This window comes from Cyanistes caeruleus, chromosome 29, assembly GCF_971803275.1.
Source record: "Cyanistes caeruleus chromosome 29, bCyaCae1.hap1.1, whole genome shotgun sequence".
Lineage (NCBI taxonomy): Eukaryota > Metazoa > Chordata > Aves > Passeriformes > Paridae > Cyanistes > Cyanistes caeruleus.
In genome coordinates this window covers 578,689-593,467 of record NC_141729.1, presented here as the reverse complement: position 1 = coordinate 593,467, position 14,779 = coordinate 578,689, and the positions used below count along the sequence as shown (strand labels likewise).

At 55.1% G+C, this 14,779-nt stretch overlaps 2 protein-coding genes across 9 annotated transcripts in view; one reads left to right on the top strand and one right to left on the bottom strand.

The window, feature by feature from the left end:
- NSD3 (nuclear receptor binding SET domain protein 3) overlaps positions 1 to 5,473 on the bottom strand; it is a 38,028-nt gene extending 32,555 nt beyond the window's left edge. For 2 of the 7 annotated variants that reach the window (XM_086865705.1, XM_086865710.1), the window contains exon 1: positions 3,837 to 3,987. The gene's annotated coding sequence lies outside the window, so the exon portion shown is untranslated. Of the gene's footprint in view, positions 1 to 3,836; positions 4,010 to 4,829 lie in introns of those variants that run through there. The other 5 variants (XM_086865708.1, XM_086865711.1, XM_086865706.1 and 2 more) reach the window with 5 other exon arrangements.
- Positions 4,188 to 12,188, top strand: LETM2 (leucine zipper and EF-hand containing transmembrane protein 2). Of its 2 annotated transcripts, none has more exons than XM_086865714.1 (10): positions 4,188 to 5,524; positions 6,214 to 6,646; positions 6,773 to 6,916; positions 7,145 to 7,279; positions 7,608 to 7,811; positions 8,752 to 8,871; positions 9,253 to 9,363; positions 9,490 to 9,576; positions 10,270 to 10,344; positions 10,916 to 12,188. In XM_086865714.1, the coding sequence occupies exons 1-10, from the start codon at positions 5,172 to 5,174 to the stop codon at positions 10,964 to 10,966; spliced, it is 1,713 nt and encodes a 570-aa protein (XP_086721840.1). In that variant the 5' UTR covers positions 4,188 to 5,171; the 3' UTR covers positions 10,967 to 12,188. The 2 variants fall into 2 exon arrangements, with proteins under 2 accessions (XP_086721840.1, XP_023796544.1); XM_023940776.2 differs by lacking the exon at positions 4,188 to 5,524 and adding an exon at positions 5,615 to 5,936.
- The last annotated feature ends 2,591 nt before the right edge of the window (positions 12,189 to 14,779 follow it).

The following is a 14,779-nucleotide window of genomic DNA, read 5'->3' as shown; positions in this document are numbered from 1 at the left end:
CATCCACAGCTGGAAGGGCACAGTCCCAGCTGCCAATGCAGCTCCCACAGGCTCTGTAGAGGTGGCTGTCATTGTGCTTTGTTTTGTTACATGACAGAAGTGTGGATTAATGACCTTCAAAGCACTGCAATTACACCAGATTTAGGAGCTACCATTGAAGAACAGAGCTACGATTTGTTTCTTTTTCATTTGTTCTGGAGCTCACCTGTGTCACTCAGCCTGGGTGCCAGGCTGTGCTGCACAGCTGGGAAGATCACACCCCACCCATCCCAAATTCCTTCATCAGTAACTCCGTGCAGGCTGAGGAGCAGGGTCAGGGCTCCATGGAACTGCCCCAGCAGCCCCAAAGCACCGAGGCTGTTCTCTGTCCTCCCACAGCACCAACATCACTGCCAGCTCCTTCCTGCCCAGCCTCTCGCTGTCATCATTGCTAACACACACAGACTTTCCCACCCTCCTCCTTGCCCAGAACTCTGCACCAGTGGATCAGGCCCCACATGCTGTCCATATCTGGGTATCTGGGCAGCATTACAGTGAGAGGCCCTAGAATGACCCACCAAAACAGGACACAATGAGCAATCCTGAGCATGATTGATGTTGAGGAATCTCAACATCCAAACCCAAGGAAGGATCACATTGTGTATGTCCCTCCTAAGCACAAATGTGAGGAATACCCCACAGTTACCACTGAGCCATCCCTGCCACACAGCAACACCACCCAGACCACAGGGCAACAGCATTTCCAGCTGATCTTGCAGAAAAGTATTCCAGAATAAATTCTCACTATGCCAGTGATTACTCTATTAACCCACTGTGTCAGCCTCCTGTGAGCTGCACAATTTGGCTTCCAAATATGACCCATAACAGATCCTGCACTGATCCAACACTGGAGATCAACAGATAAAGAGTTTCAGCATTTCAAGGTTTATAGGAAATGGACACTTCACAGTGACTGCAAACAACTTGAAATCAACACTGAAACAATTTGAAATTAACACTTTCAAAAGTGCAACTGAATTTTCTAATGAGAGAAGAGTTCCCACTTTAAAGGTGAGTGTCCACCATTCTGTTCTAGACCTTTCCCAGGGCAGACAGGGACACAGGGCCATTTACAAACATTGAGACTCTACACACCTTCAGTAAATATTTTCCTGTCATCCATGGGAGAGTCACAATTCAAAGTAACAGAGGAAAAGGTAAATGGAAAAATAGAAGCAGTACAGAATAAGGCAAGTCAGCCTAGTAAGGCTCTTTCTAAGTGAACACTGTTTCAGTTCCTATCCCACACTTCTCAGCTCAAGTGAGCATAACTCAGAAAATCAGCTCCACTCCAAGAGTGAGTGCTCAGTCAGGGGAAGGTTTTGCAGAGATTATGGATCCTCCAGGTCCAACTTTTCACCAGCAATTGGACTTATCTATAACCAGTTTTAGCATGAGTACTTTTCAGTGTTGCTTTCAGAAAACAAGACTTGAAGTTCTCAAACCTTGCTTCCATGCTGCATTAGACTAAATAACAACTGACCTCAGATTATCAAACAATTCCAATCCCATGTGACCAAAGCTTTTCTTATTCCCAATCAGAGAGTTCTGTAGGTTTGGCTGAGACTGGCTGTGGCCACAGCAGGGAAAAACACAACAGCTACTGATAAAAGTACAGCATACACATATTTTTAACAGAGGCTTCACAAAACCTTTTTCCACCCTTTTCTGCTGACACTCCACACACAGGGCTAGCACAGTCAGAGGTAAGGTGTTTTATGGATGGAAAGTGTGTGCTGTGAGACAGAAGCTGGCCTGCTGGCCTCCTAAGGGAGCTGGAAGCACTGCTGTGAGTCAACTGTGTGTGCTCAGAATGGTGTCACCGCCTTGCCACCCTGAGCTGGGCTCTCTATCAACAGGCCCAAAAGCAGAAGCTCCAGGACACCTTCATGTCCAAATACCAACCCAGTTCCTGTCCACACAGGCCTAAATCTCTCCAGATGCAAACCTCTGCTCACATCCTCCCAACCCCTCCTTACCCCACAGATGTTTACTGCCACTTCCTGCGCTGTTTCACCCCACAGTATCCAAGCTGCGCTAGGGCTGGTCTCCTCAAGCACCCAACCAACAAACACAGCAACTGCTCTCAGCAGCTGGTCACTGCTGCAGGTGTCTGACAGACAGAGCTGGACAGGCCAGGTGTCTAAACTCTCTGACCTCTTGAAACCTTAAGGCTACAATTCACACACAGCCCCTGCCCCTCACTCCTCCCCAGAGTTGAGCATACCCACTGCTTCTAATCACATTAACCAGGACCCAGAGGGACATCTCTGTCACCTGGAACATCATCCTGGTGGGTCAGAACTGTATGAACTGCAGATAGAAATGAAACAATTGCTCCTACTAATCCCTGCATTCAGTCTGGGCAATCTGCTTTGTCCCATTCTTCTCTGCATGTCCTTAAGAAATCCCCCAGCCAAAGCTCTGTTTGCACACGTTAAGGCAACACCAAATTTTCACCTGCACGTGAGTGTTTAACAGGAAACCTGCAGCCTGTGGATTTTTCCTGACTCCAGCTGGACTGAGCTGTTCCTCCTGGCAGACACCAGTGGTGAATCAGAGGCCTCTTGACAAACTTTAAAGCATGAGGTGAGGCTGCTTCCCTGTGCACCTTTGTAAAGGTGTTTTGTATTTGGTTTCTGAATGCCAGAAAAAACAGTCTCGTCTGTAACTGGGCTTGATAAGCACATTTGGAAGAAGTTTCCCACGGTGCTGTGGAAAAAAACAACTTGGACAGCAGAGAAAAGGGGTTTGCCTAAAAAAGGAGCTCAGAGGCTCATTTGTTTAGAGAGCCCTGGGACTCAAATGGAAATCACGGAGCAAAAACTTTGGATCTTCAGGAAAAGTCACGGGCTAATTAATACTGCTATGAGGCCAGAAGTCAGATCTCTGGCAGTACCAAACACTGTAATGCCATGACAGGCAGCCACATATCACAGCCAGGGCAAGAACCACAACATGTCTCAACAAACCCCCTCAAACACAGGTGAAGTCGTGAAACTGGAAAATGCAAAATATGTTTATATTAAAAAGAAACAGAGAGTCTTCGACCACCATCCTTCATCCTTACCCCGTACCTTCATAAAGCACATACTCAGGTTTTAGAGCAAAATCTTTTCAAGCAGTTCATAAAAATAATCAATTTTTAAAAAATTACGTGTAACTATCAAGGCATTCACTGTGCACCTCTACAAAAGGTCACTGAAAGACTTAAACAGTCATCAAAACACACTAGTTTTTCCTTCAACCATAACCACTACCTACTTAATATTATCCTTTGGGCTAGTTAATATCTGTACAACTGTGTCATCATTAAGACTTTTAACAACAAATTGCACTGAAACGACCGAGTGTATCGACAGCGAAATGAAAGCACCGTGAGACCACAACAAAGTGCAGCACAACGCAACGGCACTGCAAAAAAATAACATCAGAACAACAACAAACGCTGAGCTGGTGCGCAGCTCTTCCCGCGCGCAATAAAACCCTTTTCCTGGAGCTGGGGAGGCCGAGGCACGGTGACACCGGGGTGAAAGCCCGAATTTCGCACCTGCCGCGGGTCGGGGCTGGGCCCCGGCGGGAGCAGGGAGCGGAGCCGGCCGGGGGGGCGGTGCGGGGGTCCCGCCTCACGGCGCCGAGCCCGGCCGAAGCCGGGGCCGGTCCTGCCCGGGCTCTGCTCTGCCCGGGCTCTGCCCTGCCCGGGGCTCGGCCCCGCCGTTCCGGTGCCGCCGCAGCTCCCGCAGCAACATGGCGGCCGCGGCCCCTCCGCCCCGGGGCCGCCGCGGCCCCGCGCTCACCTTCAGTCAGTTCCATTCTCACGGCCCCGCCGCGTCCGCCCGGCCCCGCGCAGACAAAGGCGGCGGCGGGGGCGGCGCGGGGCCTCCGCCTCCTCCTCCCGCAGCACCAGCAAGGCCGCGACGGAGCCCCGGCCTCGATTTCCGCGCCCCCGCCGCTGGCGCCGGCTCCGCCCCGGGGAGGCCGCCCGCCCCCAGCGCCCGCCGCGGCCGAGGGAGGCGCTGGCGGGGCCCGGCGGGTCCGGCGGGTCGGCGGCCGAGAGAGACGCTGGCGGCGGCGGCGCTGGAGCGGCTGTGCCAGTGCGGCCCCGCCGAGCGCCTCCGCCTCCGCCCGCCCCCCGCCGCCGCCGCACTGCGCAGCCGCACGCGCACGCGCCACCGCCAGCCATTGGCCGCTCGGGCGGTGCCCGCCGCGAGGCACCACGGGAGATGTAGTTCGCTCTCGTGTGGCGGATGAGCGACCCCCGAGGGGACCCGGAGACCAGAGAGGATTGGGTGTGATTTATGTCCGTTTCGGGGCTCCTCGGACAACAGGGACAAGGGGCTGGGGTGCGAATAGCTGTAAGAAAGAAAATTTTAAAAGTTATTGTGCTCCTCACTTTAGGGACATTCGTAAAGGCCTTTGCACAGCACAGCAGCGCCCATGGATGAGTTTCCTCAGGAACAGGAGAGGAGACTCATCTATTTCCCTCATTCCCACAAGAAAAGCTCTTTTAGAAATAATCTAAATGTGTTTAAATCCCAGTTTTGTACTCTGGCATCGGACTCGGGAGCTCTATCCCCTTTTTCACCTATTTCACCCATTTATCCCATTTATTTTTAAAATACTGTTCATCTGTTTGGGCATCCATTAGCCAAAGGGTTCCAGACCCTTTCTTCATTGGGACAATGAAATGTTTTCCCTCTTCTAGTCTCTGTAAACCAGGTAGTATTTTATGGAATCTCAGAATTACTATGGTTGGAAGGGACCTTAAAAATTTCAAGGGATCCAGTCACCTGTCACCTGCTGAGGACATTTCTCCACTGTTATCCACTCCTCAGACACAGAGGATTGGCGTGTTTGTCTGACAGGTCAAGGCTTGATTCTCCCCTCTGAAACCTCATTCCGAGCACAGCTGCTCCCCCGAGAACAGAGGAGTCTCCACTCTGCTGCTCCCGAGGAGCTCTGTGTGTCCATGGAACGAGCCTATTGACAAGGGCTGCAGTGACGGGACGGGGGGAACGGCTTCCACTGCCAGGGCGATACTGGGGAAGGCAGGGAGAGGCCCCGCACGGGCTGCTCAGGAGAGCTGTGGCTGCGCCATCCCTGGACGTGTCCCAGGCCCGGAATGGCCGGGAATGGTGCGAGGTTCCCTGCCCACAGCAGGCCCCGTGACCGGGAGCGGCGGGTCTCGTCCCGGGCAGGCCCCGCAGAGGCTTCGAGGCCCCTCAGCTCGGTCACGAACGCCCGCCATGCACATGACGTCATGCGCAACTCCCCCTTCTCGCGATGGCGTCACGCACCGGCACGTGACGTTACCGCCTGCGCGCCGCCGCCGTTCTCGCACCCAATCAGCGGCTTTTCCCGAGGGCTCCTTGGGTCAGGCCCCGCCCCACTCCGCTCCCATTGGGCGGGCCTCCAGGAGGGCCGGGATTCTGACGTCTGATTGGCTAACGTCGAGGAGGCGCGGCGCGGTGACGTCACGGCGCAGGTACCACAGAGAGGCGACGGGTGAGAGCGGCTCGCGCGGGGCACGACGGGACGGGTGGGCGGGGCGGGAGGAGGGCGGCCGGCGGTGAGCGGAACCGGAACCGGAACCGGGATCGGGATCGTGACCGGGAGCACGATCAGAGGGACCGGGACCGGGAGCGGCATCACCGGGCTTGGCACCAGCACAGGGACCGGAGGGGGGCAGCGCAGCTCGGTCGGCTCAGCCGGGGACCCGTGGGAACCTGCGGTGCGGCCCCGACGCGCCCGGCAGCGGCTCGGGGATGGCTCCAGCCGGGCCTCGGCGCCCCCCGGCGCCCCCCGGAGCTGCCGCCGCCCCCCGCCGCTGCCGGGGGTGAGGTCCCAGGCATGGCTGCGTGCGGCTGTAACGCGCTCCTGGCCGCGGCCAGGGCCAGGTGAGCCCCCGGTGCCCCGGGCTGGCCCTGAACCCCCGGGGGTGTTTGCAGCTTTATCCCAATTCCCGGTAAAACCACTCCCGAGAGACGCTACCGAGCTTCTCCCGCAAAAGATGAGCTGCTAGCACAAGACGGGTTCTCAGTATTTCAGCCGGTGCTGAAGGATCAGGATTTTAGCCGCAAAGCCAATTTTACGAGGTTGATTTGGCGCTGAAAAGGTTCGGGGTGTGATGCTCTTTGGCCTCACTGCTCTGTTCTTACTGAAACAACTCTCCAGTTTCAGGGGCTCGCATCTCCTGGCGCACTCCAGCCCTCTGTGCTCGCCAGCCATTGCTCTTGTCCATCTGGTGGATTCCCAGTTAACCTGCACTTCAAAAAGCCAGCCCTGGCCACGCCGTGCCTGCCTGGGCGCTGCCCTGCCTCACTCACCTGCCCACGCCTTGCACACCTCCACCAGCTCCTGGCAGCAGCTCCCGGGTGAATCCCTGCCCCACCGGAGCCCTGGAAACCAGGGAGCTAAACCTGCTAAAATTCTGACAAAGATCACAGAGGCTCCTGCGGGAAAAAAGTCCTTGCGACAGAAAGCTGTGGATGAGCTGAAGCATTACTACAATGGTTTCCACCTGCTCTGGACTGACACCAAGGTGGCTGCCAGGATGGTGTGGAGGCTGCTGCACGGGCAGGTGCTCACCAGGAGGGAGAGGCGAAGGGTGAGTGCCACAACACCTGGATAAAGTGATGTAGTAAGGGGCTTAACCCCTTCTTTGGACATGTTTTGTGTGTCTGTCTGAGTGATAACCTCTGGGGCAATTTCTGCTGTGCTCTTCTCCTTGCAGCTGCTGAGAACTTGTGCGGATCTCTTCCGTCTGGTTCCCTTCCTGGTGTTTGTCATTGTCCCCTTCATGGAGTTTCTGTTACCTGTGTTCCTGAAGCTCTTCCCTGAAATGCTGCCCTCGACATTTGAGACGGAGTCAAAAAAGGTTTGTGTCCTTTCTGAGGCTGTGGAGTGTCCATAGCTCCTCAGAATATCTGTGCAGGGCTGCTGTTCCCTGCCTACTGCTGCAAGTGAGGATCAGCCTCACCAGTTTATTCCTGAGCTGAGTGGGACAGCTGGAAGGCTGTAGACAGGGATCAGAAGGAATGTGCACAGCAATTGCATTTCCTATGTTGCATTTTCTAATTTATAATTTTGTATTTCCCAAATGAAGGAAGAAAAGCAGAAGAAGAAGTTAAATGCAAAGCTGGAGTTAGCCAAGTTTCTCCGGGAGACCATTACAGAGATGGCCAAAAGGAACAAAGCAGACACAGGACAAGGGAAACAATTCTCCTCTTACCTGCATGAGGTGGGACTGGCCGTGCTGGGGACGGCAGCCATGGCACAAACACACCTTTAGTGCTGCTGGTTTGGGCAGAGAACACGGGATTTTTACCAGGATTGTGGAAACATCTGGCAGTGTGGAGCTGTTCCCTGGGTGCCTCCCTGCTGCCCTGCTCACTGCAATTCCCATCCTGGAAGGGTGTATCTTCCACCCTGTGAAACTTCCAGTTTCACTTGGACTTTTAACTGTCAAGCTGTCTCTGTCAGAGGGGGAGGAGTGGGAGGAAGGGGAAGGGGGGAGGAGATTCCAAGGCGGTGATCCCGCTCAGGTTTGCGTCCGTGCCTTCCTTCAGATCCGTCACAGCGGCCACCAGCCCAGCACGCAGGAGCTCGTGCGCTTCTCCAAGCTCTTCGAGGACGAGCTGACCCTGGAGCACCTGGAGCGGCCGCAGCTCGTGGCTCTGTGCAAGCTGCTGGAGCTGCAGCCCATCGGCACCAACAACCTGCTGCGCTTCCAGCTGCTGCTCCGGCTGCGCAGCATCAAGGCTGACGACGAGGTGGGTCTGCAGGAGCACGCAGGAACTGCATGGGGGGTCTGCAGGAACACAGGAGCTGCATGGGGGTCTGCAGGAACACACAGGAACTGCATGGGGGTCTGCAGGAGCACGCAGGAACTGCATGGGGGGTCTGCAGGAGCACAGGAGCTGCATGGGGGTCTGCAGGAATACACAGGAGCTGCATGGGGGGTCTGCAGGAGCACAGGAGCTGCATGGGGGTCTGCAGGAGCACAGGAGCTGCATGGGGGGCCTGCAGGAACACAGGAGCTGCATGGGGGGTCTGCAGGAGCACAGGAACTGTATGGGGGGTCTGCAGGAGCACACAGGAGCTGCATGGGGGGTCTGCAGGAACACAGGAGCTGCTCAGGTGGGGCTGCAGGAGCACACAGCAGCTGCGTGGTGCTTGCACCAGACTTGTGTCCCTGCCCACACACCCTCACAGCAGGGGTCTGATATTGATGGGAGACACATCCTCCCTGTGAGAGATTCCAGAAGAAAACAGAATGAGGGTTCATCTCCCCACACCCTTGCAGTCTTTGCACTATTTGCACTGCAGATATTGTCAGTAGAACATCTTGTTTTGGAGTCATGCTGACTTAGCAAAGAGAGATGTTCCTTGATGTGCAGTGGGGTTATTTGGAAAATGGAACCAGACTTACACGTGCAGAGTGCAGGAACAGCAGGTAATTGCCATAAGTTGTAGCAAGGGGAATTTCAACTTGATAAGAAACAAAATGAAAATCAGTGAGTGGGTAAACAGTGGAACAGGTTTGTCTGGAGGCTGTGAAATCCCCATCCCTAAAGAGGCTTAAAGCACAGGTGGAAAATGCTGAGCAATTTTGCACAGGAGAGTGGACTGGAGGCCTCCAGAAGTCTGTTCAGGTGCAGCAGGGTCTTGGCTTCTCCTGTGCCTGTGTGGGAACGCTGCTGTTCATTCCAGATGATTGCCAAGGAGGGGGTCAGTGGCCTGAACGTGTCAGAGCTGCAGAGCGCCTGCAGGGCCAGAGGGATGCGGTCACTGGGGCTCACTGAGGAGCAGCTGAAGGAGCAGCTTGGGCAGGTGAGTGTGCCCTGGCCTGGGCTGCTGTGGCTGGGTTCCTCAGAGGGCAGATTCCAGGCACTGGTCAGGTACAGCAGGCACGGCTTCCTGAGAATTCATGCATGAGTTTCAAGCTGGATCCTCACTTGCAGAGCTCAGCTCTAAGGCATGAAGGGTCCAGATTATGTCCTGGGCTAAAGAGAAAACCAAATAGAACTGAGGCCAGATAGGAGCAAGGTGAAGTAGGGGGGGTATTCCTAACTCTTCAGACCCATTTCTTATTATGGAAACTTATGACTGTGTTATCCAAGCTCAAGATTGCTTTAAGGACAAAGAGTGTTGTATTAAATACCCACACAGAGCCAATGTGAAGCAACTTTTCCTTCTGTTTTCTTCCCACAGTGGCTGGATCTGCATTTAAAGGAGAACGTTCCTTCTTCTCTCCTCCTGCTTTCCCGTGCCTTGTACTTAATAGATGTAAAGCCACAATCTGTTCCCATTCCACAGAACAAGGCAAGTTGTTTGAATAAAACTTTTAGGTTAATAGCTCAACCATTACACATTATAAAAATGAAGGACTGTGATGGGAATCTTGATCCTACAAGTGGACTGAAGTTTTGACTCTGTGTTCTTCTGCAGACAGGCGAAGCTGCTGGAGTGGTGACATCCATGCTTGAAGGTCAGGAGACCCTCCTGGATCCTGCCCCTGTTGTACAGGGAAGAAAGGTTAGAAATAACAGTCTGCAAGCAGGAAAACGTGTGCTGAAATTGTTGGGAATTGAATGTGAGCAAACCTTTCCAAAGCTGGACAAAACCAGTGTTTGACACCGTGGCACAGAGCACGAGCAGTGTCTGTTCTTGCACTGTGTTTGTTTCCCCCCTCAAGAGCCCCACAGTTGGATGTCCTTATTTAAGAGGCAAGGGAATCCACAGGGATCTGCTGTGGCACAACTGCTCCTGTTCCTGGGAGCAGCTGGTTATTCAGTGCCACGCTACTGGCTCCCAGCCAGGGATCTGAATTGCTTCAGGCCTCAGCCCAGGTACAGTCAGCTCAGAGAAGCCAGTTAAAGAGGACTTGTTTTTAGCCCTCCTACTCAATTTGGGTTCAGTTGTCCAGGACAAAATGAGCCAAAATATCTAGAGTAAGAAAGCCAAGAGCATATGGTTCTCAGCATCACGCTGCAGTGAATTCCTTAGATTAGTCCCAGCTGATAAAAGCAGCAGCAGGAATCAAAGAATATTGTATCAACTTCCAGAAATATTTCCACATAGTTAAATTGTGCTGGGGAAACAATGGAAATGCCAGCACAGCTTTCACAGAGTGAGCAGGGAGCAGCCTGGCTCAGAAGGGAGAAGGGGCTGGGGAGTTTAGCCCTTTCCAGGAGGGTTCTGTGGCTTACAGCTGCTTTTTCCTTAAAGAGTGAAGAATTTGTGTCCCAGCCAACAGAGAAATTGCCATTCTCAGAAGCGTCAGTGAAGCCTCCCCCACGAGAGGTGAGTTTGTCAGAGTTCTTAGACTTCCCAAAGGAGATTGTTCTTCACACAGCTTGCAGCCAAACCGTGGAAGTTCATAGTACAGGATGCTGTGAACGCTGAGTTCAAGGAGCAGCTGGAGGAACTGGATGAGAACTGAGGGCTATTCAGTACTAAAATACCACCCATGACAGAGAGCAGTCAAACTGGGGGAATTACTGAATCCTTGTACTCTTCCTTAATAATCTGCCTTGGGCCCCTGGGACAGGCCAGCCTTCCCTTGGAGCCACCAGGGTGTTAAGAGCCACCTCATATCTGTAAAAATACTTCTGCAGTGATTGTGTTTGTTTTGCCCATTTTCTTCCTGTGAATATTTGATTTCAGTTTAGGTGCTTATGTGTACACCTGGGATGCTGCTTAAGGCAAGTTTGGGAGTCCAGACTCCTATCTCCTTTAACTTTCAGAACTTTGCTCCTCATCAGCTGTTCTCTCCAGAGCAGCTTCCCACGCTAAATGGGAAGACACCTTCAGAAAAGATTCTGAATTTCAACATTTGTACTGCCTAAAATCTGCCCTTTTCTTTTGCCCCTAGACCAAAATGGAAGCATCCCAGAGCAGCAAGGCCGGTGCCAACGGAGCCTAACCTGGTGCCAGCCCTGGGAGGAAGCAGCTTCCATCTCCACACCTCCTGCAAAGGGAGCAGGGATTTCCCAGGAGCCTGCTCTACACAACAAGGCAGTAGTCCTAAGGGCTCTCTCTCTGTCCCAGGCTTGTTAGCAGCTAGGCCACTGCTGTCTGGATGGCCCCAGACATCTCTTTTGTGCTGAATCCTCACCCTGCTACTTTTAACTTATGGTGTAAATATGTTAATAATGGTGCTGCTGTCTGTGCTGTTCCTGAGCAGGTGTTTGTGCTTAGCAAAGGCAGCTTTTCGTGTCAGAATGGCCTGTGCACAGAACAAACTGGGCTGGGGGTCCAGCAAAGCTCATTCTGCAGTGTGAAACCCTCTGCAGAAATATCCCCACGCACCCAGGGCCAGCAGCTTGTCCTGAGTGTTGCACCTCAGGCTCCTGGTCCTGATTCGGGTGTTTTAACCAGTGACCAGCCCACAAGGAGCACGTGGCCACAGTTTTACTGAGGAGGGTAACCCAGGGAAGGAGGGAGCAGTGGTAGAACTGATCCGAAGGATTCAGAGCTTGCTGGACAGGAGCAGAGTGACAGGAACAGCCTGCACCTGTGGGTGTTCGCTTCCCCAGCGAGAGCTGTGCAGGTGCCACACACTGTGACAAAATCAGATTTGCACTTTCAGGATCCCTCTGGGTCATGTGAGGGAGCAGCCTGGGACCTGCACAGCTTTCCCAAGTGAGGTTAATCCTTACCAGGCTCAGAATACACTCCAAGCACTCTCCATGCTTTGCAAAGTGACTCCTCACATGCTCCAGTGGTGACTCAGTTTTTGCCAGACTCAGAGGATACTGAAAAGCTGTTTTTAGCATTTGTTAATTTTTTTACTCCGTCCTTTGTAAATGCTGAGAAATTACTCACATTATGGATTTTAAATATGTATATTTATACTTACTGTAAAGTTAGATTTGGTGCTAAGTAGGAATGACATGTCTCTTCCAGAGGTCAGACAGCCTTTAGACCAACCCGACTGAGAGCCAGTTCTCCAAGGTGAGAGCAGCACTTTAAACCTGAGGCTGCAGGCTCCTACAGCCTCACAGTCAGCTGGCAGGGGTTCTGTGCCCTTAGCTCTGTACCTGAACCTCTCCTTGTGCATCCAGCCCGTCCACAGTGTTGGATCTGTGTCTAATAAATGGGAGCAAATGTTACTTCAATAAAATAACACCTTTGCTGTGGTGTCACTGCTGCCTCTTAGCGCCGTAATGAGGGAAGGCATCTCCTCCTGCCTGCTGTTCCAGCCTGTGCCTGCTCCTGCTCCCAAACCCGGCTGAATTCCTCCTGGGAGCCCGGGAGGTTTGGGGTGAGATGATCGGGTGAGGAATGGCTCCTTCGTTTGCCTCCAGCAGCCCGGAGCGTCCTGCTGTCCCCGGGCAGCGAGCTGTGCCGGCTCCCAGCGCTGCTGCCCCTGCTCCTGGAGGGAGAGGAGGAGGCTGGCGGCTGTCCTGGGCCCGAGGAAGGCAGAAGCAGCCAGCGCCGGCTGCCGAGGGAGCAGCACATTCCTCTGCTGAGAGCTTTCACAGATGGAGAGGGAAGAGGGGCTGGTGAGGAGCCCGGACATCACCTGGGCACTGCCCTTCCGTGGCTGGGCTCTGGTGCCTCCCACGTCCCCGTCCTCCAGCCCTGCAGCAGCACGGCCCCGTCCCCCTGGGCTGTGTGCAGGGCTGGTGTGTGCAGCTGCCTCCCGTGGTTCCAGTTCAGAAAGGTGTGGAAGCTGGGACTCGACTCGCTCTTCCTTGTGTGCCCCGCTCAGCCTGAAGCAAATCATCCCTCCTGCCAGGGGAGCCGGGCCTGGAGCGGGCAGAGCCGGGGATGAGCCCCAGGCGCTCCCTGCTCCCTTACACAGCTCTGAACAAACCCATTTCCAGAGCAGAAATACCCTAATTCCTTCCCCAGCCTCACGGGTCAGAGCTGCTGCACCGTCTCACCCTGCCTGGCACCCCGGGCACCTCCCCAGGACCCTGCAGGCACCCAGGGGAGAGAGACAGCAAATCATTCGTGACCTTCCGAGCGAGGGAAGGAAACGACCCCCGCGGAGCCCCATAAATCCCGGGATCCTGTTCTGCAGCACTGGGCAAAGGAAACGCTGCCGGGATCCAGGGCCGTGTGTGCTTTGGCGTGGGGAGAGCTTTTCCAGCCACGCAGCTGCCAAACACCTTCCAGTCTCCCCTCAGCCGGGAGAAGCGGCTCCTCTGCTGTTTATCCTTCCCCAGGGCATCCTCTCGCTGCTCCAGCCTGGAGCCGGGTGTCGGGCCTTGCCCGGGAGTTGGGGATTTCTGCTGGATGCTGCTCCTGTGCCAGCGCCAGCCCTGGCCCTGCGTCAGCCTCTTCCCCAGAAAGCTGCTGGGGAAAGATGCCCCGCTCAGCACTTTTGGAGGAGATCGGTATTCAGAGGGAAAAGCGGTGATTTAGTGCGGCCCAAGCACAACAAAGGCTGGGATTTACAGCTCCCGGATCCCAGCGCCACATTCCTGCAGCCCTTCTGCCTCTGCTATAAACGTGTAACAAAGGAGATGGAGCTTTATCCCAGCCGAAGCCGTGTGGGACAAGGGCTCCTTTGTCAAACCTCGCATGGAGCGGGATGGGTGCAGGTGGCAACGTCCCCAAGGTGTCCCCATCCCACTGCCCGTCATGCTGTCCATCCTGCTCCTCCTCGTGGTGTGGGGCAGGGCCCAGGACAGCCAGGGTTTGGGGAGCCTCGTGCCCCAGCTGCAGCTGCACACATCTGGCTCTGGCTCTGCTCAGCTGCACGGGGCTGGAGCCCGGGGTCCTGCTGACCCCACAGCTGGGGGGACTCGGGGCACAGAGGGGGCTGGGGGCAGCCATGGCCCCCAGGCTGGGGGGGATTGCTCCCCACACTGCTGCTGAGCCGTGCTCCGGACCGTGGCATCCTGCACCAAGGTGGAACAGCACGGGAGCAGGGGCAGAGCCCAGCTCAGCGCTGGCAGAGCAGCCACGTCCTGGGCTGGGGCCAGGAGATTGTCCCGGCCCTGCGCAGTCCCAGGGCTTTAAAAGGAGAGAACGAGGAACCCAAGGAGTGGAGAAGACAAAGGATGCTGTGAGAGCCAAACGTGCTGTAGGCCAAGCACTAGGCAGCCACTGATGCCCAACACACCCCACCCGCTCAGGGGCTCCTGGGGGCAGCACCTTCAGATCTGCTGTGTTCTGGAGCCATTTCCCACGGGACCCTGTCCCATCTCCCTGCTAAGCAGAGATCTCGGTGCTGGGCAGTGCTGGAGGGGCGGCAGGCACCCCCTGACAGGGTCCCAGCTGGGGGGTGCTCTGGTCCTGGGGGTCCCCAAAGCGCTAGGTGGGGTCTGTGGGGGGCTGAGATCAGGTTTGGGGTATGGCCCTCTCCAGACTGCCCACATGGAGAGGATGGCTCACCAGGAAGAGCAGAGAGGAGCTGAATATTCCAGCACTCAGGCAGCCCTGTGCCATCACCCCCGTGGTTTCTGCTGAGCTGCAGCCAGGGCAGCACCCCAGGGACCCTGCACGCCCTCCGTGTCCCACGGAACGCAGTGGGCACCCAGCTGCACGTGCCCCTTCCCCAGCCCAGCCATAAGCACCAGCAGCTCTGCTGCAGCTGCTCTGCTTATTATCATATTTAATTGCCCTGCTGGTAACCCCAGGAAATGAGCAGGAGATGGTGAGAGCTGCACTTTGGGATGATGTAAACACGAGCTCCAGCTCTCCCTGTGCCTCGCCAAGCTGGGCCCAGAGAGAGCAGTGATTTATGGAGCCTCCCAGCCCTGCTCCCCCCCCCCGGGCTGCA